Consider the following 24,062-nt stretch of genomic DNA (forward strand, 5'->3'; position numbering starts at 1 on the left):
TTTCGTTTAGAGATACAGCGCGGAAACAGGCCCTTCGACCCGCCGAGTCCGCACCGACCAGCGATCCCCGCACATTAACACAAGCCTACATACTCTAGGGACTCCAGTCAGGGTTGCATGCCCCAGACGTAATGACACGCATGCGGGCTGACGGCTTCTTCACATAGTCACTCACGTGACTCCGAAGTAAAATTAACATACAAACCCTGTACATCTTTGGAGTCTGGGAGGAAACCGAAGACGTCGGAGAAAACCCGCACAGGTCACAGGGAGAACGTACTAACTCCGTACAGACAGCACCCATAGTCGGGATCGAACCCTGGTCTCTGGCGCTGTAAGACAGCAACTCTACCGCTGCGCCATCGTGCCACCCGGTGATATCTCTCCATTCCCTTCTTCTTCACGTGTCTATCCAAAGTCTCTGAAACGTCACTTGTATCTGCCGCAGCCAGTAGCATTTTCCAGCAACTTACGACCCTCTGTGTAAACAAAAGTTCACATCTCTCTTGAAGCTTTACCCCTCTCACCTTAAAGCTCTGTCATCTTGTATTTGATAACTCCATCCCAGGGACAAGGCTCTGACTGTCATGTTAAAGTGCCTCTACTTCCACCTTGAAACATTGGTAGGTTGAATGCACTTGTGTGGGCAGCTTGCCAGCACACTAATGAAAAACATGTAACCTCAATTAAATTTGTGAACAGACTTTGTTCTGAGCCTTTACCTTTCAATAACCTCAGATAGGGCACTAGCATATTAAAGCTCTGTGATAATGCCAAACTATCTAAAGTTGTAAATGCTCGTAAACAAGCAAGAACCCTTAGTTCATTATAAATAATGATGCTGTAACTCATCATTTCACTCTAAACCTCAAATTACATTAATGTTCAGCAGGCAGCCAAGCTGCAGATTGATGTTGGCAATGTATTGGTCTGATTGAAGACATTTGTTGTTCTTCCACACATGCCTGCATTTGATACACCGCGCTCCGTAATTGTGCATAGTGCTCTCGAGAATAGTGCGGCACGGTTAAGCAGCGGTAGAGTTCCCGTCTTACAGCGCCAGAGACCTGGGTTCAATCCTTAAAGCCCTGTCCCACGGTACGAGTTCATTCCAAGAGTTCTCCCGAGTTTGCCTTGATTCGAACTCGGAGATTTACGGTAATGGCCACTCGTCGGTACTCAGGGCTCTCGTGGACATTTTTCGTCATGTTGAAAAATCTTCATGAGTCTTCCCATTCTTACCTGCCGTTAGCTAGTCTTCCTGTTTACCTGCCGTTAGCTCTAAGAGACGTCCCCGAGCTCCGACGTACCCGCTACGTTCATTCTCCGTGCTTACCACGAGTTTGTTTTTTTTTTAAACTCGGGAGAGCTCTTGGAATGAACTTGTACCGTGGGACAGGGCTTTAACTATGGGTGCTGACTGTACGGGGTTTGTACATTCCCTCTGTGACCACATGTGTTTTCTCCGGTTTCCTCCCATATTCCAAAGACATGCAGGTTTGTGGGTTAATTAGCTTCTGTAAATTGAGAATTGTCCCCAGTGTGTAGTGGATGGGGTGATCACTGGTTGGAGCTGAATCAGTGGGTCGCAGGCAGGGACTGTGTCTACACTGTATCTCTAAAGGAGATAAGTATTTAGGCAATAACACGATGAACAGGACGAGGACTTTAACATTCATGTAGGAGGCTGAACATCAGACCACATTGTTTCTATGCCTTCTCAGTCTTTCCCTGTGGTCTTGAGTCAGGTTAAGAATGACACACTTTTATAACTAGTTCATTACAAATATACATAATGCTTCTATCTTATGCTGGCTTTAACCTGCTCACTGTCAACGAAAGCACCAACTCACAACTAGCCAATATCTCAGACACACAGAGACTGCAGATGCTCAAGTTGAGTTTATTGTCATAAGCACAGGTATAAGAAGTACAAAAACAATGGAAAACATGCTTACAAAAGCATCTCAGGCATATAGAATCTGGAGCAAAAGATCAGTAGTTAGGTAGTCAGAGAGCATTTGTTAAGGCAAATGCTGAGTTGTGGATGGATGTTGAGTTGTGGCTGTAATCGAAACAGCCTTGATCTTATTGAATGGCAGGCAGGATCTTGTGAACAGTCACGTGGCCTACCACCTGCTCTAAAATTGCACATCCATATTATTTGTTAGCATTATCAGGCACCTCTGTGTGGTATTAGCAGTTTAGTTTAGTTTAGAGATACAACGCAGCAACAGGCCCTTCGGCCCATCGAGTCCGCACCAACCTGCGATCCCCGCACACTTACGCTAGCCTACACAGACTAGGGACTTTACACTTATACCAAGCATACAACCCCAAACCAATTAGCCTACAAACCTGTACATCTTTGGAGTGTGGGAGGAAACTGAAGATCTCGTAGAAAATCTACGCAGGTCACGGGGAGAACGTACAAACTCCGTACAGACAGCACCCGTGGTCAGGATCGAACACAAATCGCCAGCGCTGCAAACATTGTAAGGCAGCAACTCTACTACTCCGCCACCGTACCACACGTACGCCAATTCTGAATCCATGTGACCAAGTCATTGTTAATCCCATGCATTTTAATCTTCTGGATCAGTCTAACATGGGGGACTTTATCAAATGCCTTACTAATATCCATGTAGACAACATCCACCACCCTACCCTCGTCGACCACCTCCGTTACCTCCTCAAAAGCCTCGTGAGAGAGACACAAAGCACTTTTCATTCAAGATTTCAGCATCTGAAGTTCCTTTTGTCTCAGTAATTAGATGCAGTTGCTGGCATGATCTTATAAAGATTTTGTTGTTTCCATTTTCTAACGGGTCTATTTCCTTCGCTGTGAAAATCTAATGCTCTAAAACATATTTATCCACAGGGGGTTGTTTGAATAAGGTGAAGTGGCTGAGTTCGTGGCCGGTCCTTCTCGTGCTATTCTTCACCGTCCCAAACTGTGCGAAACCTCGCTGGGAGAGGTTCTTCATGGTAACCTTCTTCATGTCCACCGTGTGGATTGCTGTCTTCTCTTACTTAATGGTTTGGATGGTAAGGAGCAAAAGCTTAATTTAAACTCTTGGAAAAAATGTGCAATCCTGAGTCGATAACGCTTATGCAGGGATGCTGTTTGTAATAATCCCGGGGTGCTTACATTCTACATGTTGGAAGTGTCGTTACAGAAAGGGAACTGTGTGGTTCAGAATGCGGGAGGGTATTTTTATGTATTTTATTTATTCCGAACAAGTAAAGACATTAATAGTATAACAAAATCGAAATTATCAAACAATTGGACATTACAATCAACATTTACAAGCAATGAAAAGAACAAAAAGCAAATTTCCAATGTCCAACTCTGTGTCTGTACAAGCTCGAAAAGGAGTGAGTAGAAGAATAACTTATGAAATCTCACCCCTTTTCCCCAACACTTCTACCATATTTAAAAATCAATTAATTAATAATAATAATACTACCCCAGGCAATTTCCCATAATACCTACAGACATATATATACATACAACTATTATACACATACAAACTTCATATATGAAGTAACCAAACATAAGTAAACAATTGTAAAGCAATAGATAAACATTAACCCCCACTTGTCAACCATCCCCTCCATCCCGGTACCCCTTGAAAATTATTTTTTTATATATCATTTTAAAATGATTCATGTTTGTACATTGCTTTAATTCCTCGTTCTATTTGTGCCACACTCCTACTCCACAAACCGAAATACAAAAGGTTTTTCTAGTCGTACGGACTCTTTGTTTCTTAAAATTAAATATTCCCCTTAAATTGCCATCATCGCCAGAAACAATCAAAATAGTGCTCGACTCAAACTTACTGGCTCCGATCAGACCTCCGACATTGTACTGACTCTATCCATTCAATGGTGATCCTTATGAAAGTGTTAGATACAAACTGGGGAAAGAGGAGGAATGTATTTAGCCAGAGGCTGGTGAATCTGTGTGATTCATTGCCACAGGTCACGGTGGAGGTCAAGTCATTGGGTATTTTTGAAGCGGAGATTGATAGGTTCTTGAATAGTAAGGGGTATCAAAGGTTGCGGGGCAAAGGCAGGAGAATGGGGTTGAGAGTGAAAAATAGATCAGCCATGATTGAGTGGTGGATCAGAGCCTAATTCTGCTCCTATGTCTTATGAACAAGAATCAAAATCATAACCTCCTCAAAAACTAGTTTTTGACAATTTCTTTCAATCGGTAAACTTGATTATGTCAATTCAGAGCCAACATTAAGATATTAAAAATTAAAAATGGCTAATATAATTCAGGAAAGTTGTAGGTGTAATTAATTATTGAAGATATGATACAAAATGGCAAATGTCACCAAGTTTTATCTGCCATCAGAATTCCGTCAGGCAGCATCTACAGAAGTCTGAAGAAGGTCATAACCAAAAAGTCACCCATCCTTTTCCTCCAGAGATGCTGCCTGATCCACTTAGTTACTCCAGAGCTTTGTGTCTATTTTCCATATCTGGTTGCAAGTTCAGTCGGACACCATTGATAGAAAGCACAGTCAAAGCGAAAAGCTATTCTAGCTGAGGTTCTGACAGGCATTTTGACAAATGGAACGCATGGCACAACATCATGGACAGTAAGCAAACTACAAAAAACCAGGCTGACAGCAACGGGAAGAGACTGACAGAAAACTCGAGCTAGAGCAGATAAAAAATGTTTTAGAAAATGATGCTGCGAAGTAGCATCTTGACACATTGTCGAGGAAGTATGACAACATGTACACACAGCTCCACTGGCATAACAGGGCTTAATGAACACTTTGCATGAGAGATGATTTCTGCTGAGAGTGACCTGTGGTGCTTGTGATACTGTCAGGAGGTCCCCCGTGCTGCTCATCCAAGTGCTGCCCATGCACGGTAAGGGCGGCACAGTGGCACAGAGGTAGAGTTGCTGCCTTAAAGCGCAAAAGACCCGGGTGCAATCCTGAGTACGGGCGCGGTCTGTACAGAGTCTGTGGCCACGTGGGGTTTCTCCGTCCGGGTGATCCAGTTTCCTTCCACATTCCAAAGGCGGGCAGGTTTGCAGGTTAATTGACATCTGTCAGTTGTCCCGTGTTTGTAGGATAGAACTAGTGTACGGGGATTGTTGGCCGGCGCGGGCTCAGTGGGCCTGTATCCATGCTTTATCCCTAAAACTAAAAACTAACTTAGTTTTAATGATGCGATGGGATCAGAAATGTCTTAACTCGTTCCTCTCCAAATGTAGCTTTGTTCCTGTGGAATCCAGTTTCTTGTTTCATAGCGTTAACATGTTTTATCATTCATCGTTTTAATTTGGCCCCCCCATCAAATCAGTCGGAATAATACCAGACAATTTCATAAAATAGATGCAGGAGGGTCTCGACCCGAAACGTCGCCCATTCCTCTTCACCAGAGATGCTGCCTGTCCCACTGAGTTACTCCGGCCTCTTGTGTCCCTTCCATTGTATGGAATGCATTGTCTTAAAGTTAAGAGTTATAATGTTGGCAGATGAGATTTAAAAATTGGTCATTTACTTGAAAACAATTCAATTCAATTCAATTCAACTTTAATGTCATCGCACAAATACAAGTACCAGTACAACAAAATGCAGTTTTGCGTCAGTCCGTAGTAGTTGTGCATAAAGAAATTTAAAAAAATAGAAAGAGAGAAGATACAGAATAATAAAAAAATACAGAATAATTAAACAATGGGGACGGAGGGACCAGAGAAATCTATCGGCGGGACTCCGAGTTCAGCAATGTGATTGTATTATTGTAGAAGCTTTTCCTCATCCTACTAGTACGTGACCTGAGGCTCCTGTACCGCCTCCCTGATGGGAGAAGGGCAAACAGTCCATGGTTGGGGTGTGAGATACCGTCAAAATAAGAGCTATCCATAAATGTGCAGAAAGGGTACAAATGGAATTCAGTGTGGAGAAGGATAAGGGAGTTCGGGAGGGCAGACAAGACAAGGTAATATGCAGCGAATGATAGGGAAACTGGGAGAAATAAAGGAATGAAGGGACGGGCAAATATGTCTGCAGATTTGTGATGATACAAAAAAAGGGCAGGTGGATAAGGTGATTAAGGTGGAAAAGGGGATATTTTCTTTTATTAGCCCTGGCATGTCTGGAACAGCGAGGAGTTTATGTACAAGTCCTCAGGTGGGCCCCATCTTCAGATAGCGAGGCGATAAGCCTGCTGTCTAGACTGTGCGTTTTCGCTGTGAAGATTGGCAGGGGTGTGCACGGCAGTGAGATTCACAGCAGTGTACGCAGCTGTGAAAGCTGAGATAAAACTGATAGGGAAGACATGATCAGGAGAGGGACGTAAGGCTGAGTAGCTCTTGTTGGAAGCCGCAAGCACAATGGACCAAAAGACTTCGTTCAATGCCATAAATGTCTATGATTCTGCGATAAGTCCGAGCCAGGCTGCTGCCTCCATTCTATTGACTATATTCACATTCAGCAGAATAGTTAGGGTGGCAGCATTCTTGCATGAAATTGAAGATTTGGAATTGTTTGATGGCTGGCAGAGGATAAAAAAGGCTTTCTGCTGCCAGCCACACTACATAAGGCAGACCCACGCAGACAATCTGCTACATTTATTAAATTCATATGCCAGACAAACATCTTGTTTTGATGTTCATCTTTGTTAGAGCCTTGGGATGCTGTGGTTATTTAGACATATCATCTTGAGTTATTGTTTAGCATGTGTATTTGACTGTATCATCCTGTTTCTTTGCTGTGTTTAGGTCACTGTCATTGGGTTCACTCTTGGAATTCCAGATATTATCATGGGGATCACATTTCTGGCAGCTGGAACGAGTGTTCCCGATTGCATGGCTAGCTTAATAGTGGCCAGACAAGGTGAGGACATATTTTATTCATGTTATGCTCTTTTATTAATGTTGTGCAGTGCAAACAGTCTCCATTAGATCGGCTTAGCAAGGAATTAGTCATAATAGTTTCCATTCATCCAATCCACCTTTAGAACAACCCAGCTGTTGGATCAATAAGGTAGCTTTATTTTTACCACCCCAAAAAAAACCCAATCGTAACATTGATTGTTTTTATGGATTAGGAATGTTACTTTGCCAGACATCAATACCTCCATCATTTTCATTATACAGCAGGCTCTTGTGAAGTAGTTGGAATGAAAAATAGGTCATGGTCATTATTCTTTCCAGAGACGGCATGGTTTATAAGAGACTGATGCCGAGATGTATGGTCATTAGCATTGAAGCCGACACATAGTGGCAAGGGCACTACATGCATCGTGTTTAATGCCTAATGAACACGAGTCCAGGCAAAATTCAATCTACAGGCTAGGAATGTGGAGTAATAATGTACTTATTTTGCCAAATTCCATAAGTGAATGGAGGATAATGGAGCCTATTGTGTACAGAATACACTTCAGTGGTATCTCAGTGTCCAGGCTGGCTGTTTAGACTTATTACTCCCTTGAGAATGCTCACTTCAACACTGCATCATTCTCGTGGCCTCATTACATTGAGAGATGAGTGGAATTGCTGGAAAAGTTATGTCACATTACAGATAATATATAGCCATATTTTCCCTCTCTATATCTTTGTGTTCATTTCTCCCATGTGTAATGACCCAATATATCCTGAAATGTATTTTAACATTTTGCCATAAAATGTGGTAGTGAGTTCCACATCCAGACTGATTAATTGTTAAAAAGTCTTTCCAATGTCAAACTTTCACTGATGCTGGAGACTTCCTGAAGAAATACAACACCATCTAACTATTCCATGCCTTTGCTATTTTCCAAGCTCTCTGGAAAGGTTCTTCCATGCAACTGTAGAGACCATATTATTGTACGGGTGTGAGGCATGGACTCTAACTCGAGCAATGTCCAAGTCCCTCGATGGTACCTACACCCGAATGTTCAGAAAAGTTCAAAATATCAGTTGGAGGGACCACATCACCAATTCCCAGCTCTGTGGGGAGAATCCACCAATGACTGAGAAATTCAGGTTGAGATTCAGGTTCCTAGCCACTTTAGATACAGTACAAGTGTCTAGGAATAATACACTGCAACAGTATACAGAATCGGCAGGTTTGGCGCCATTTTCAAATCCCAATTGTTATAGAAACATTGAAACATAGAAAATAGGTGCAGGAGTAGGTCATTCGGTCCTTAGAGCCAGCACCGCCATTCATTATTTTCATGGCCGATCATCCAAAATCAATGCCCTGTTCCGGCTTTGTCCCCATATCCCTTGATTCCCTGTCATGTGTCTCTATGGTCTCCAATGCTCCAGAGGAAATGATGATGATGATCAAGGAGGAAATATAGAATGGTTCATAGTTGGATATGGGGAAGATGACAACGAGGTGTAAAAACTGTAAAATTAATCAGTAGGACAGTGAAACTAGTTGGAGAACTAGGGTGGGGGAGGGACGGAGAGAGAGAGAGAGAGAAAGTAAGGGCCTCTTGAAGTTAAAGAAATTAGAGGAATAGATCGGGTAGACGCAAATCTCTTTTCCAGAAATGGGGAATTGAGAACCAGAGTACATAAGTGAAGGGGAAAGGATTTAAAAGGGATCTGGGGGGTAACTTTTTCACCTAAAAGGTGGTAGGTGTATGGAAGGAGCTGCCAGAGGAGGTGGTTGAGGCAGGGACTATCCCAATGTTTAAGGAACAACTAGACAGGTACATGGATAGGACAGGTTTAGAGGGATATGGGCCAAACTCAGGCAGGTGAGGTTCGTGTAGCTGGTGTGTGCTAGTTGGGCTGAAGGGCCTGTTTCCACACTGTATGTCACTACGACTCTATGAGTCTAAATCAATATTCATACTGCTGGGTGTAAGCTGCCCAAGCGAAATATGATGCTGATCTTTTTGAAAATGTTAATTAATATTTTTATAAAGGAATGGGTGACATGGCAGTGTCCAACACGGTCGGAAGCAATGTGTTCGACATACTCGTTGGTTTAGGTCTTCCGTGGGGTCTGCAGACGATGATTATTGACACTGGATCCTTTGTAAGTATTCTGTACTTTTCCTGCTAATACATCAAACACCAATAGGATGTATGAAGAAATGCAGGCCTCAAAGCTACAACAACACCTTTGTAATTTACACTCACCTTCCTTATTCTCTGGTTATCCTGTTTGAAACATAGCTGACTGGAGGATTAAAAAAAACCTGAATGCAACCACCCCGACCCCCCGAACCCCGACCCCCCGAACTGCGGAAAGTTTAGTTTAGAGATACAGCAAGGAAACACGTCCTTCGGCCCACCGATTCCTCGCCGACCAGCGATTCCCGTACACTAACACTATTCTACACACACTGTGGACAATTTACAATTTTACCAAAGCCAATTAACCTACAAACCTGTACGTCTTTGGGGTGTGGGAGGAAACTGGAGCACCCGGAGAAAACCCACGGGGAGAAGGTACAAACTCAATGCTGACAGCACCTGTGCTCAGGATGGAACCCGGGTCTCTGGCGGTGTAAGGTAGCAACTCTACCGTTGTGCCAATGTGCAGTCCCTTAAAGATGAATGAAAATCACAAGGTTTATTGATTGCAGTGCAGGCGATGATCTCCTTGGTGAACTTGTTTGGGTCACACTAATCATGTGTCAAGTTGTCCCAGCACAGGAAGGTTTAGAGCCTTTGGAGAGGATGCAGAAGAGGTTTACAAGGATGCTACCTGGGTTAGAGGGTATTAACTATAAGGAGAGGTTGGACAGAAATGGTTCTTTTCTCTGGAGCATCGGAGGTTGAGGGAACACCTGATGGAAGTTTATTCATTTATGTGATGTATAGATGGGGTAGACAGTCAGAACCTTTTCCCCAAGGTGAACATATGGAATACTAGGCTACGTAGCTTTAAGGTCAGAGGAGTAAAGTGTAACAGTGATGTGTGGGCAAAAGAGTGCCCTGCACATACTGCCAGAGGAGGTGGTGGAGGCAGATATTATCTGAATGGTGGCCGATTAGGAAAAGGGGAGATGCAGCGAGACCTGGGTGCCATGGTACATTCATAGCAAAAGGATTTGAGTATAGGAGCAGGGAGGTTCTACTGCAGTTGTACAGGGTCTTGGTGAGACCACACCTGGAGTATTGCGTACAGTTTTGGGCTCCTAATCTGAGGAAAGACATTCTTGCCATAGAGGCAGTACAGAGAAGGTTCACCAGACTGATTCCTGGGATATCAGTACTTTCATATGAAGAAAGACTGGATAGACTCGGCTTGTACTCGCTAGAATTTAGAAGATTGAGGGGGGATCTTATAGAAACTTACAAAATTCTTAAGGGGTTGGACAGGCTTGATGCAGGAAGATTGTTCGCGATGTTGGGGAAGCCCAGAACAAGGGGTCACAGTTTAAGGATAAGGGGGAAGTCTTTTAGGACCGAGATGAGGAAAATATTTTTCACACAGAGAGTGGTGAATCTCTGGAATTCTCTGCCACAGAAGGTAGTTGAGGCTATATTTAAGAGGGAATTAGATGTGGCCCTTGTGGCTAAAGGGATCAGGGGGTATGGAGAGAAGGCAGGTACAGGATACTGAGTTGGATGATCAGCCATGATCATATTGAAGGCGACCCTCGAAGGGCCGAATGGCCTACTCCTGCACCTATTTTCTATGTTTCTATAAGATTGCAACATTTAAGAGGCTTTTCTATCAGCAGTACCCAGAGTCTCCTCCCCCCCCAATCTCTTGTTTGGGTCTCTTGTTTGCACTGACAGCCGTGTGAGTAGCATCTGGTTTAAGACCAATAGCTCTGAGAGTTCCCTTGATACAGCAATGATTGTCAGGAGACTTTCAGCACTAGAACAATTGACCTTCTCAGCACAGTAGCTGATGGATAAATAATGCAAACTTTTAACTCTTTTAAAAGGAACTTTTAGATCCTAAAATAGTACGACATTGAGATTGCACATTTCAAAGTCGAAAGGACCCTGTGGCATATCCCTGCAGACCATAAATCTCTCCTACAACACTGCCCCGTATGGCTTGTCACTTGTGGCTCCTCACCAATCGAAGATTGAAGGGATGGAAAGCCTTTGTGTTTCTGGGGTATCTGTCAATGTTGATCAGAACGCCTCTCGCCCAATAATGTGTGTAAATCAATCACAGCCTTGGTCATTGGGAAGCCTGTGGACCCGGCAAAGATGCAGACCCTCTTTGCCTGCTGGACTCCAGCAAAAGGAGCATAGTTTATTAGCAGAAGTGAAAAAATCCCATCTACATTCAATTACAAGATATACAAACAAACAGAACGCATTTATATGAAGAAATGTGGTATATCTCAGCATGGAAAGAACATCGTACTGCAAAGAATCAACTTTGAAACGTCGATTGTTGTTAATCCTTATAACTAAGGATTTAATTATAACTTATAAACTCTGATCTTGTTTGTGGATTTGTGTGTTTGTGTGATCACAGCTTCTCGAAAAAACAACGTGCTAATGGTAACATGTTTTATCCCTCCTCCTCCCCCCCTCCTCCTCTCCCCCCCTCCTCCTCCTCCTCCTCCTCCTCCTCCTCTCCCCCACCTCCCCCTCCCCCCTCCTCCTCCCCCCCTCCTCCTCCTCCTCCTCCTCCCCCCCCTCCTCCTCTCCCTCTCCCCCTCCCCCTCCTCCTCCTCCCCCCCCCTCCTCCCAACCTCCCCTCCTCCTCCCCCTCCTCTCTCCCCCCCCCTTCTCCTCGCCCCACCCCCTCCTTTACCCCTCCCCCCGGCCTCTCCTCTCTCTACCCCCCTTGCCCCCCTTCTCTCCCCCCTCTCTCTCCTCTCTCTGCCCCTCTCTGTCTTTGCCCTCTTTCTCTGTCTCTGCCCCTCTCTCTCCCTCTCTCTCTCTGCTGTCTCTCTGTACCCCCTCTTCCCTCTCCAGACCTGCCTGTGAGTTGGGGGCTATGCGTAAGTGGATAGGGCGGGGATGGGGTAAAAGGAGCGAATGAATAATATGAATATAATATCAAGGGGGGTGGTTAGTGTGTGTGTGTGACGCTGCAGGCCGCCTCCCCACCTCAACCGCTCGTTGCGGTGTCAGGACCCAACGGGTCCCCCTTGGTCTAGCTACATACAAAATCAAAGCGTGTAGCTACATTGTCAAAGTTTAATAAATATTCTCAATATTCCCCATCTAGACTAGACTTTGCAGTACGCTCTTCATTTCTTCTTTCCCAGCTGAGATACGAAGCAAAAATTAAGCTGCATTTCTCAATATAAATGTCTCTGCCGCCGGTTTGTATATCTTGTAATCAAAGGTATATGGGGGGTTTTCCACCTGCTTATAAACTATGTTCCTTTTGCCCAAATCTCACACTGACTCAGAGGTACAAAGGCTATCTTGTGGATCACAATTGACGATGAAGAAGTTATATGGACCGTCTATTAAATAGCCGTCAAACAATTAGAAAGTATCACAAAATTCCAATTTCAAACCCAAATGACACAGCCTGACCTCTTTCCCTTCGCAAATTGTTGTTCAAGTGACCAGGAGGCAGCGTGAGTCATTATGAGTACTTATTAGTATTAATGCCTCAGGATGCTTGAACATACTTCAGTTTATTCTAATTGCTGTGACCTCTGCGTCACGACTAAATGAATCCATCTTGTTGTTTATAGGTCCGCATCAACAGCAAAGGCCTCGTTTATTCTGTTATTCTTCTCTTAGGATCTGTGGCACTCACGGTAAGTAGGCTATATTTCACTCATGCATATGATCCCCGACATTGGAATTCTCTCACCAAATCCATGGTGTAAAGTGAGTGTGGGCTGATATTTTTGAGACCCAAATTAATCCATGGACAGTAGTAGTGGCAATATATTGGCCTCAGGCATTGAAATGGCAGGTGAAGGGCAATTTAGTTCAATCTTGCGAACATCACAGCTTAAAGAAAATATTCATCCATTGAATACGTGGGTCAGTCAGTGAAGGCATCTTCCATGCAATTGAACTATTCAGACCTTCAGTCTGAAAAAAGGTCCTGATCTTAAACGTCACCTTGTCCGAGTTAAATTTAATTTGCCAATCCTTGACCCACCTTCTCAACTGATCTAGATCCTGTTGTAAACTCAGATATACTTCCTCGTTGACCAAGATACCACCAACTGGTATCCTCTGCAAATTTACTAACAATGTTAACTACACCCAAATGGTTAATGTAAATAACGATTACAATGAATCCAATGTACCTGCCCACTGGTCACAACCTTCCACAGAAACAAATCTCCATCATTACCCCTAGGCTCCTTTCATCAAGCCAATTTTGAACCCAATTGGGAAGCTTGCCTTGGATTCCATGCAATGGAACCTTCCAGTCTAGCCTGGCCTTGCTAAAGTCCATATAGTCAACGTCCACTACTCTGCCCTCATCAATCCTCTTGGTGACCTCTTCAAAAAAAACTCTTGTCAGAATTGTAAGACAATATTTCCAACATACAAACCCATGCTAACCAAATAATCATCCTGCCATTACTTTCCAAATTCTCCACAGCACCACCCTTCCAACCCCACCCACTCAAACGTCCCACCACTGTGTGTAGACAGAGTATTCTCAAGGAGAAATAGACATGCTTTCATCTGTATTGATATTCCTGTCAGTATATACCTGTACTAGAACCTTTTTTCTGCTTTGGAAATGTCCATCTATTTGAGAGGTTAATGAACTGAAATATCCAATTCTCTTTCCTTTTTGATTGCTTATTTATTTTCCCTGTGAGGTGTATGTTATGTGTGTAGCATTTGGCCTGTTCGTATGTGAGCTCAACATTCTGTAAGATATATATCCTTTACCAAACATAGATCCAATCACCTGATACATCTAGACCTTCTTGTAGGAATTGAGCAAAATCTATAGACTTAACACATAAACATATCTTGTGCTTAAAAGTCAGGTTCAAAATGGCATTGTAAGATTAGTGTTCTTCAGGTGGATGGTGTACTAACTATATTAAGAGCTGTACACATCGCTAATGGCTATTCACCGGTCCAAGAGCTTCAATCTGAGGTTTCAGTTTCTGTACTGCATTTTAATAACCTATATACTAGATTATTTTGTTCAACAGTTGTCTACCATTGAATGCTGGATTTAATGATGTGCCTTTCTTCTATTAAACACTCCGATGTATCCCCTCGGATTTCATTGACAAGAATCTGCTGAGACCTGTCTCTGTAGTTTATTTTGAGTTTTGTTTTGTTTTGCACATTTCATTTAGTTTTGTACGTTTCATTAAAAAAAGATTCAAAGTGCTGAAGTAACTCAGTTGGTCTGACAGCATCGTTGGAGAACATGGATGGGCAACGTTTTGGGTTGGGACTCTTCTTCTGACTGATTGTAATAGGGGGGAGAAAGCTGAGGGCAGGACAAAGTCTGCCAAGTGATAGGCAGACAAAAAAAATGTGAGACAAGGAGAGGAGGTGTGAATATGAAGCCAAAGGAAGGAAGACAGGTGGAAGTGGACAGAGGGGAAAGGAAATTGGAAACAAATAGTGGGCATACAGGCGAGGCACAGGGAATAGATGGGAGGAAAGGTGCGAGATGAAAAGGAGGTGAGGATTGTTTATAGGTTAGTTACTTAAAATTGGATAATAGAATGTTTACATCGTTGACTAAATCACTTCATAGCTCTGCCAGTTATATTTTCAATCCAACTTTATTTATTAAAAAACAACTAAAGTAAAATCTGTCGATGGATCTTATCAGTTTATGAAATGCATAGGTTAGGGTAGTTATGAAGCAGGCTCTTATAGATTTACGCTCCTTGAAAGATTCAATTAAACATCACCATGTGCCTCATCTCTGCCCTTTTCAATGTACCACACAGACCCCCTATTAGATGTAATACACTGGCACAAAGGGCCAAACAGCCTCTCGGGATGTACAGGACAAACACCAGAAAGATGAAGAGACATCATTGCAAAGGTTTCTGTGGACAGGCAGGTTGCTACGCATATTCTACTTGCTCATCAAACTCCTCTTTCCAACAAAACTCTGAATGAAAGAAAGTTTGCTGGAGGACACCCTCACCAGAGGACTTTGACAATGGATGGGAAATCATTTTGACGGCGTAACGTGACATTCCCAGATCCATCTTAACAACATCTCTGGAAATGCCCTTACTCTAGTGCACTGGGCAACATTCAGAGTTGAGAAAAAATCATTTCCTGTACCAAGTACATTCTCCGATTGGCTGAGCTTTGCTTGCACACCTGTTGTGCTGCTGCAAGCAAGTATTTCATTTGTTCCATTTTGGGACATTTGACTCTTGAAATTTGCCCAATCTATTGAGCAGCTGGTTTTAACCATGCACCCTCTCCCCACAAACCTTGTACTGGATTTACCCGCATCTTCAGCCTAGTGGATTATTAGAAAGCACTATCAAACAATGAGTTCAAAGACATCATTGTCAACTTAGTTTTAGATTTACACTGATTTTATTCCCAATCAAGTCCTGGGGCCTAATTGCTCTGATTCATGAGGAGTAAATGAAGTATGGCGTCAAACAGTAATGCAAAAGGCCTTGTACATATCTTATGTCAAGGTGGTCTAACCCTTCCCTACGTGTGAGCTACTGCTCTACAGATGGTGATAGATGTGATGGAAGGAAGTAAAGAGCCTGTGACGGACTGGGCTATGTTCACCCATCTCTGCAGCTTCAAGTGGTCAAGAACAGAGCAATTGCCATACCAGACTTTCAAAGAACAATGACTGTCAATTTGTGCATAGCAATTCCCCAAAAACCAACAACTTTCAACTGTGAACAATCTAAGATTCCCAAAGTTTTCATTATCTACTGGGAGCAAGAACATGTCATGTGATGTAAAGCCACTAGCTTGTGAAAGGTTGGATAGTTCTGAAGATTTGCACAAATGCTCCTGAAGTCATACAGGAGTTCAGTGTTAGACACAAAATGCTGGAGTAACTCAGCGGGACAGGTAGTATTTCTAGAGAGAAGGAATGGGTGACGTTTCGGGTTGAGACCCTTCTTCAGATTCTAGTATTTTGTGTCTGCCTTCAGTATAACCAGCATCACAGTTTAAGGATAAGGGGGAAATCTTTTAGGACCGAGATGAGGAAAACTTTTTTCACACAGAGAGTGGTGAATCTCTGGAATTCTCTCCCGCAGAAAGTAGTTGAGGCCAGTTCATTGGCTATATTTAAGAGGGAGTTAGATGTGGCCCTTGTGGCTAAGGGGATCAGGGGATATGGAGAGAAGGCAGGTACAGGATACTGAGTTGGATGATCAGCCATGATCATATTGAATGGCGGTGCAGGCTCGAAGGGCCGAATGGCCTACTCCTGCACCTATTGTCTATGTTTCTATCTGCAGTTCTTTCCTACACAGGAGTTCAGTGTTGATCTTTACAAATTCTTTGCTCAGAGTAAACATGAGACTACATGACAAATTTAAGAAGAGTTTAGTTTAGTTTAGTTTAGGGTGGAGATTAGTTTAGAGATATGGCAAGGAAATAGGCCTTTGGCCCACAGAGTCCACACCAACCGTCAATCACATGTTCATAATGATAATAGTATCTATGTTATACAACTTTCTCCTTCACTCCCTGCACACTAGATTTACAGGGCAATTTACAGAGGCCTACAAACTGAGGGATGTGGGAGGAATCCAGAGCACCTAGTAGAAACCCACGCAGTCACAGGAAGAACATGTAAACTCCACACAGACAGTGCCCAGGGTTAGTATTGAACCCGGGTCTCTGGCACTGTGAGGCAGCAACTCTACAGCTGTGCCATTGTGCCACCCTTAAATGCCACCCTTAAATGAGTTATATAGGAAACATGATTTACGGCAACGACTCATTTCACAGCGACTGCCAATGTTCTCCCTCCATTCTGTGAGAAACAAATGAAGGGAAACAAAGGTCAACAAGCAGAAATTAATGAAGTAATGGTTGTAAACACAAAGCAGAAAGGAAATCCAGGATGCATTTTGCTCTCAGGCAAATTGTACGCCTTGTAGTTTGCTGCTTATTATGTCTGCTGTGTAGGTCAGGGTTATGTTCTGATAGCAAAGACCCAGATTAGTATTGGCTTTAAATTGCAAGGATATTTTTCAGCACCGAGGGATTTGTTAAAGGCAATGGTTAATACAGATTTCAGATATTTCACTGGTAGCTAAATGTACACAGTGGCAATACAACTCTCTCTAGAAATGGGAATTTACCCTTTTTGGACTGAGCCAAGTTATATGCTGTCTATAGTCCAATTAGATCACATTTCACGGAATGAAATGAGCTGAAACTACATTAGTGGTGCATTGATAGAAGTTTACATCATATGAAGGTGATGTCGTCCAACCCAAAACCAGGGTCTTGAATCTGATCAAAGCAAATGATCAGAATGAGAAGAGCAGGTTGTTTGTTGTTGAATATGGATGAACAAGAAATAACGCATTACAGGTCCACCACTGACTTTCCAGCGCCCTGAGCCAAAGCCTTTCTGGATTATTCATTTCAGTCTATACGAATTGAGCATATCATTTCCTCCACCTTGACACTCAACACTTCATGCTTTTGTCCTCAGCCCTTGCTCTATCTCCTGCTCATTTATAACTGTGTGGCCAAGTCAGGAAGTCCAGAAGCCAGGTGCAATTAGGGGCCCCAAGGAGTTTGGAAATATTTACAGGGATTTAGCAGTTTTAGGCCAGACCCACTGAGGTCTGGGCCTCTAAGAGGAGTCCAACGGTACTGGGACGGTCTGCCTTGGCCACCAGGGGGCCCAAATACCGACCCGCAGAAGTCGGCTGTGGGAATGAATCTGCCAACTCTGGCTGGGCCAGAATTTCGCAGGCTGATATTTGACCTGCCTATTGGTACGAGGTCGAGATCGGCCGTCTCACCCAGCCTAGGCACCACATTTTCAGGGGGGCGTCTGGGGACAGGCGGGATTTCAAGTCCAGATTAAAGGAGGTGCCAGACCAGGATTTAAACCATTTTAGAACCACAACAAAGGATAATTAAGAAATTTACCAAAAAAAGATGCATGGGGATCTTATAGAAACTTACAAAATTCTTAAAAGTGCAATAACGGACTGTTCGATTGAGGAAGAGTGGTTTAGTTTAGAGATAATACATGGAAACAGGCCGCACGACCCTCAAGACCATGCTGGGCATTTAACTCCCTTTTACACTAGTTCTATGTTAGTTCATTTTCTCATCCACTCCCTGCACACTGGGGGCAAATTACAGACACCAATTAACCTGCAAACCCACACGTCTTTAGGATGTGGAAGGAAACTCTCGGGGGAAGCCCACCTGATTATGGGAAGAACATGCAAACTCCATACAGACAGCACCCAAGGTTAGGGTGGAACCCAGGTCTCTGGGGTTGTGAGGCAGCAGCTGTTATAGCTGTGCCACTGTGCTGTTGTGAATATGTGGCAGCACCTCAGGGGAAGGGGGTGTGAAGTGGTGATTAGTTCAGGAGTCTGGTGGCAGTGAGGAAGTGTTTAAGTCCGGACATCTGAGCTTTTAAGCCCCCTTATCGTCTCCCAGAAGGTCAAAAAGGGAATGACATCCTTGACAATATTTACAGCCTTCCTGATGCAACGTACCGTGAAGATGGGCTGGAAGGAAAGAAGTGAAGAGCCTGTGATGGACTGGGCTGTGCTCACCTCTCCACAGGTTCAGGCGATGAAGAGAAGAGCTGTTGCCACATTAGGCTGGGATGCATCCCGTCAAAATACCATCTAGAGCTCATTGGTAGAAGTTCGAGAGAATCCTTGTGAAAATGCAGAAACTTCTCAGTTGCCTGAGAAACTAAATACACTGATGCACTTTCCTGATCACCACATCAGTGTAGACTGACTAGGTCAAGTTGCTGATGGTGTGGAAGCCTATGGATCCATTTCCACCGCAGTTCCTTCAACATGGATAGGGTTGTGCTCACCCCCACTCTGTGTCCTTAAGTCTACTCTTTCATCTTGCTGATGTTAAGGGCTAGGTTGTCTCACACAAGAGTTCCCCATCTCTTCGCTGTATTCCTTCTCATCATTGCTGTTGATTTGTCCGACCAACATTGTTATCATCGGCCAACTTAAAGATTGAATTGGCACTGTACGTGGCCACACAGTCATGCGTGTACAGGAGGTAGAGCTGGGGACTGAGCACAAAAGCCTGAGGAACACTAATGTTGAGTGTCAAGGTGCAGGGCATTATATGCTCAATTCTAATAGACTGGAGTCTGGAAGTCCAGAAGCCAGATGCAATTAGGGGCCTCAAGGAGTTTAGAAATATTGAGAGGGATTTAGCAGTTTTCCCTGAAGCATAGATTGACCCTATGGAGTTATACAACATCATGAGAGTCATGGATAAGGTGAATGATCACAATCTATTTCCCAGAGTGGAGGAACAAGAGGGTACAGGTTTCATGTAAGATGGGAAAGACCTGAGAAGCAATTTCTTAATGCATAGGGTGGTGTGTACATGGAATGAGTTGCCAGAGGAAGCTTTAGAGCTGGGTACAATGGCAACATTTAAAATACATTTAGACAGGTACATGAATGGGAAAGGTTTCCAGGGCTATGGACCAAATGCAGGTAAATGGGACCAGCTCAGCTATAAAACCTGTTCAGCATCGATATGATGGGCTGAAGGGCCTGTTTCCATGCTGAATGTCTCTATGACTCTGGATAACTGAATGGGAAGAGGAAACGCTGACAGGTAAATGCGGAATAATGCAAGATCATGCACGTCAGTGCACGAAACAGTGAAACCGGACTCGTAAATGGTGACACAATGGAAAATATTGATGTTCATAAAGACCTAGGCCTGCTTGTACACACGTCACCAAATACTAGCGTGTAAGTACACCAGGCTATTAGGATGGCATATGATCTGCCGCTCATTATTGTGGGAGATTTTGAGAACAGGAGTAAAGATTTCTATATGCAATCATATGTGGGCCTTGTCAACACAGCACATGGAGTGTCATGTAGCTGATGTCCAGGCATAGAGGAGACGGAACAAAGATATATCAGATATTATTGTCGGGATGGAGGGGTAGTTGTGGAGACTCAAACTGTATTTTCAACTGTTTAGAATAAAAAGAGGTAATCACATTGAAACAAACTTCCTACAGTTCACGACAAACTGGATGCAGGGAGGATGTGTAGGCAGATGCTGGTATAAACCAAAGATAGATGCAAAAAGCTGGAGTAACTCAGCGAGACAGGAGGCATCTCTGGTCTGAAGGGTCTCATCCTGAAAAGTCACCCATTCCTTCCCTCCTGAGATGCTGCCTGTCCTGCTGCGTTACTCCAGCATTTTGTGTCTTATCTACAGGAAGGATGGTTTCCCTAATCACCATATCAGAACAAGGGATAACAAACTTGTTCACTCAAATGGTGGCGATCATTGGGAAATCTCTAGGATGTTCATTCAATACAGAGACGGGTAGATTTTCAGGATATGAAAGGTTGTAGGACTAATGCAAGAAAATGGAGCTGAGGTGGAAAATCAGAAATGATGGCACTGAATGGTGGTGGAGCAGGCATGAAGACCAGGAGGCTTGCTCCTGCTCCTAACCCTCATGTTCTTAATCAGTTTGCACACAGAATCATCGGCTAAAATGTGACATCTGCTTGTCACTGCACTGATCCCAAGGAAAGGCACCAGCCTTTATTGGAACACTCCCCAAGACAGCATCAGAACAGCTGCAAGCAAGAATGCCCTGGGCTCGATGGAAAACATAGGGGCGGGCAGTCATCATTTGGTACAGACGCTCTGCGCCCTGGTGATAATTTACCTTGTGATGCGACTGGCCCTTTGCCAGTGGGAGATAATAGATTCAGCATCCAGGGGCCAAGAGATTACAATGCTGTTGTAAAATGTGTTAAAGGGCTGGAATCAGTGTTGGAGCAAACAAGGTTAGGATTTCCATTGCCCTGAGCGTTGAATAGTGAGGCTGCCAGTTGCCACACACAATACATTAATATCATATGCATAGGAAGGAACTGCAGATGCTGGCTTAAATCGAAGATAGACAGAAAATGCTGGACTAACTCTTTGCGGGACAGGCAGCATCTCTGGAGAGAAGGAATTGGTGATATTCCGTCTGAAGAAGGGTCTTGATCCGAAACATCACCCATTCCTTCATAGAACATAGAAACATAGAAATTAGGTGCAGGAGTAGGCCATTCGGCCCTTCGAGCCTGCACCGCCATTCAATATGATCATGGCTGATCATCCAACTCAGTATCCCGTACCTGCCTTCTCTCCATACCCTCCGATCCCCGTAGCCATAAGGGCCACATCTAACTCCCTCTTAAATATAGCCAATGAACTGGCCTCGACTACCCTCTGTGGCAGAGAGTTCCAGAGATTCACCACCCTTCTCTCCAGAGATGCTGCCTGTCCCGCTGAGTTATTCCAGCGTTTTGTATCTAATATCATATGCATGTCCCTTAATCATTTTTTAACCAATTCCTGTTTCTGGTTAATATGTCAGAGCTTAACAACAGTCATAGTCTCCAATTTACAGCAAAAAATATAGAAAATGCACAGAGCCTGTCATCATTTCTGTCATTTACCCAGGTCAATATCCCAGTGGAGGCAATTTCATCGGAAAGTCTTTTCTAAGTGATCAAAGCTGGGTAGACTCATAATCTCTGAAGAATTTTCAAATGAAAAATGGGTGCTAATAGGTGCACTTTCCATAGTTTCATGTTTCATCACATTATGCTTCATTTTCATGTTTTAACTTTGATCGCTGTGAACACTAAATGGAATGATAGAAAATATTGTTTGATTTGAGATCTTCAAAACTACCAGCTAAGTATATGCTGAAAGTTGATGGCTTATTTAGGTGTTACAAGATGGCAGTACATATTTCTGCTGTAGTAACGCAAACTATTTGTGATTCCAGGTGGCTGGTATTCATGTGAATGGATGGAAATTGGATAAAAGGCTGGGTATTTATGTGCTGGTCCTCTACGCTGTTTTCTTGTGCTTCTCAATCATGATAGAATTTAATGTGTTTACTTTTGTTAACTTGCCTATGTGCAAAGTCAGCATTTAAGCATATCTGAGCACCACAGGATACCATCAAAAAATAACTGTCGTAAGCTGCTCTTGGATCTTTCTTTGGTATATAAAGAATGTTTTCTTTTGGCTATTTTGAAAGTTAAAGCAGCTTTTAACACAGAGCCAGAACTATTATTTGACAAGAAGACTGCTGACTGATTATTGTACACTGAAGTCGCGCAAGGACCTCTCACTCCCTCCGATGGAGCTTCGACGAATTACGCCCATGATTTAGCAACGTGACTGCAACAACTGGATGTTTTACAGCCTGTTTGTGCACACGAGTGCAAAATTATAACGTGTTAAACAGCAAGAGTGCTACATATCAGTCTTTTAGTTCATGGGACTTCACCACATATACTATATGTGGGAAGCAATTTGTTAGGCAGTCTTTTCTGACCTAATTTTAAGTAGGGCCACGATACATGTTGAAGCCAATGTCTGTTTATGTTCAGAAACTTAAAAGAGTATATATTGGAATTGTGTGCATATGAACAAGATAATTTGTATATTCAGTCAATGTAGCTTAAATAATGAATGAAATGCTAAACTTGTACATTTTAATAGGAAAGTATATATGCTGACTTTATGTTTGAACTTTGATTCATAGTATTTTGACTATGCTATAGAAACAGTGCCCTCCATAATGTTTGGGACAAAGACCCATCATTTATTTATTTGCCTCTAATCCAGAATTTGAGATTTGTAATAGAAAAAAATTACACGTGGTTAAAGTACACATTGTCAGATTTTAATTAAGGCCATTTTTATACATTTTGGTTTCACCATGTAGAAATTACAGCAGTGTTTATACATAGTCTCCCCATTTCAGGGCGCCATAATGTTTGGGACACAGCGATGTCATGTAAATGAAAGTAGTCATGTTTAGTATTTTGTTGCATATCCTTTGCATGCAATGACTGCTTGAAGTCTGCGATTCATGGACATCACCAGTTGCTGGGTGTCTTCTCTGGTGATGCTCTGCCAGGCCTGTATTGCAGCCATCTTTAGCTTATGCTTGTTTTGGGGGTTAGTCCCCTTCAGTTTTCTCTTAAGCATATAAAAGGCATGCTCATTTGGGTTCAGATCAGGTGATTGACTTGGCCACTCAAGAATTGACCATTTTTTTTAGCTTTGAAAAACTCCTGTGTTGCTTTAGCAGTATGTTTGGGATCATTGTCTTGCTGTAGAATGAACCCCCGGCCAACAGGTTCTGAGGCATTTGTATGAACCTGAGCAGATAGGATGTGTCTATACACTTCATTATGCTACTACCAACAGCAGTTGTATCATCAATGAAGATAAGTGAGCCAGTACCTTCAGCAGTCATACATGCCCAGGCCATAACACCCCACCACTGTTTCACAGATGAGGTGCTATGCTTTGGATCTTGGGCAGTTCTTTCTTTCCTCCATACTTTGCTCTTGCCATCACTCTGATATAAGTTAATCTTTGTCTCTTCTGTCCACAAGACCTTTTTTCCAGACTGTGGTTGCTCTTTTAAGTACTTCTTGGCAAACTGTAACCCGGCCATCCTATTTTTGTGGCTAACCAGTGGGTTGCATCTTGCAGTGTAGCCTCTGTATTTCTGTTCATGAAGTCTTCTGCGGACAGTAGTCATTGACAAATCCACACCTGACACCTGAAGTGGGTTTCTGATCTGTCGGAATTTTTTTTTCTTGAGAGAATTCTTCTGTCATCAGCTGCGGAGGTCTTCCTTGGCCTGCCAGTCCCTTTGCGATTAGTAAGCTCACCAATGCTCTCTTTCTCCTTAATGATGTTCCAAGCAGTTGATTTTGGTAAGCCTAAGGTTTGGCTGATGTCTCTAACAATTTTATTCTTGTTTCTCAGTTTCGTAATGGCTTCTTTGACTTTCATTGGTACAACTTTGGTCCTCATGTTGATAAACAGTAATAAAAGTTTCCAAAGGTGATAGAAAGACTGGAGGAAAGACTAGGTGCTGAGAGCTCTCTTATACCTGCATTAAGGAGGCATTTAAACTATCCTGAACATGGTGAAACCAAAATGTATAAAA

The 24,062-nt window shown here is 43.1% G+C and overlaps 1 protein-coding gene across 1 annotated transcript in view; it reads left to right on the forward strand.

The window, feature by feature from the left end:
* The window catches only part of slc24a4b (solute carrier family 24 member 4b), a 247,337-nt gene extending 224,053 nt beyond the window's left edge, over nt 1-23,284 (forward strand). Inside the window, exons 12-16 of the mRNA XM_055640063.1 lie at nt 2,882-3,048; nt 6,755-6,869; nt 8,899-9,011; nt 12,610-12,675; nt 21,870-23,284. Of these exons, the coding sequence (XP_055496038.1) occupies nt 2,882-3,048; nt 6,755-6,869; nt 8,899-9,011; nt 12,610-12,675; nt 21,870-22,022 (614 nt within the window). The 3' untranslated portion in view covers nt 22,023-23,284. The remainder of the gene's footprint in view (nt 1-2,881; nt 3,049-6,754; nt 6,870-8,898; nt 9,012-12,609; nt 12,676-21,869) is intronic.
* Nucleotides 23,285-24,062: the final 778 nt, after the last annotated feature.

Source organism: Leucoraja erinacea, chromosome 9 (genome assembly GCF_028641065.1).
Source record: "Leucoraja erinacea ecotype New England chromosome 9, Leri_hhj_1, whole genome shotgun sequence".
NCBI lineage: Eukaryota > Metazoa > Chordata > Chondrichthyes > Rajiformes > Rajidae > Leucoraja > Leucoraja erinaceus.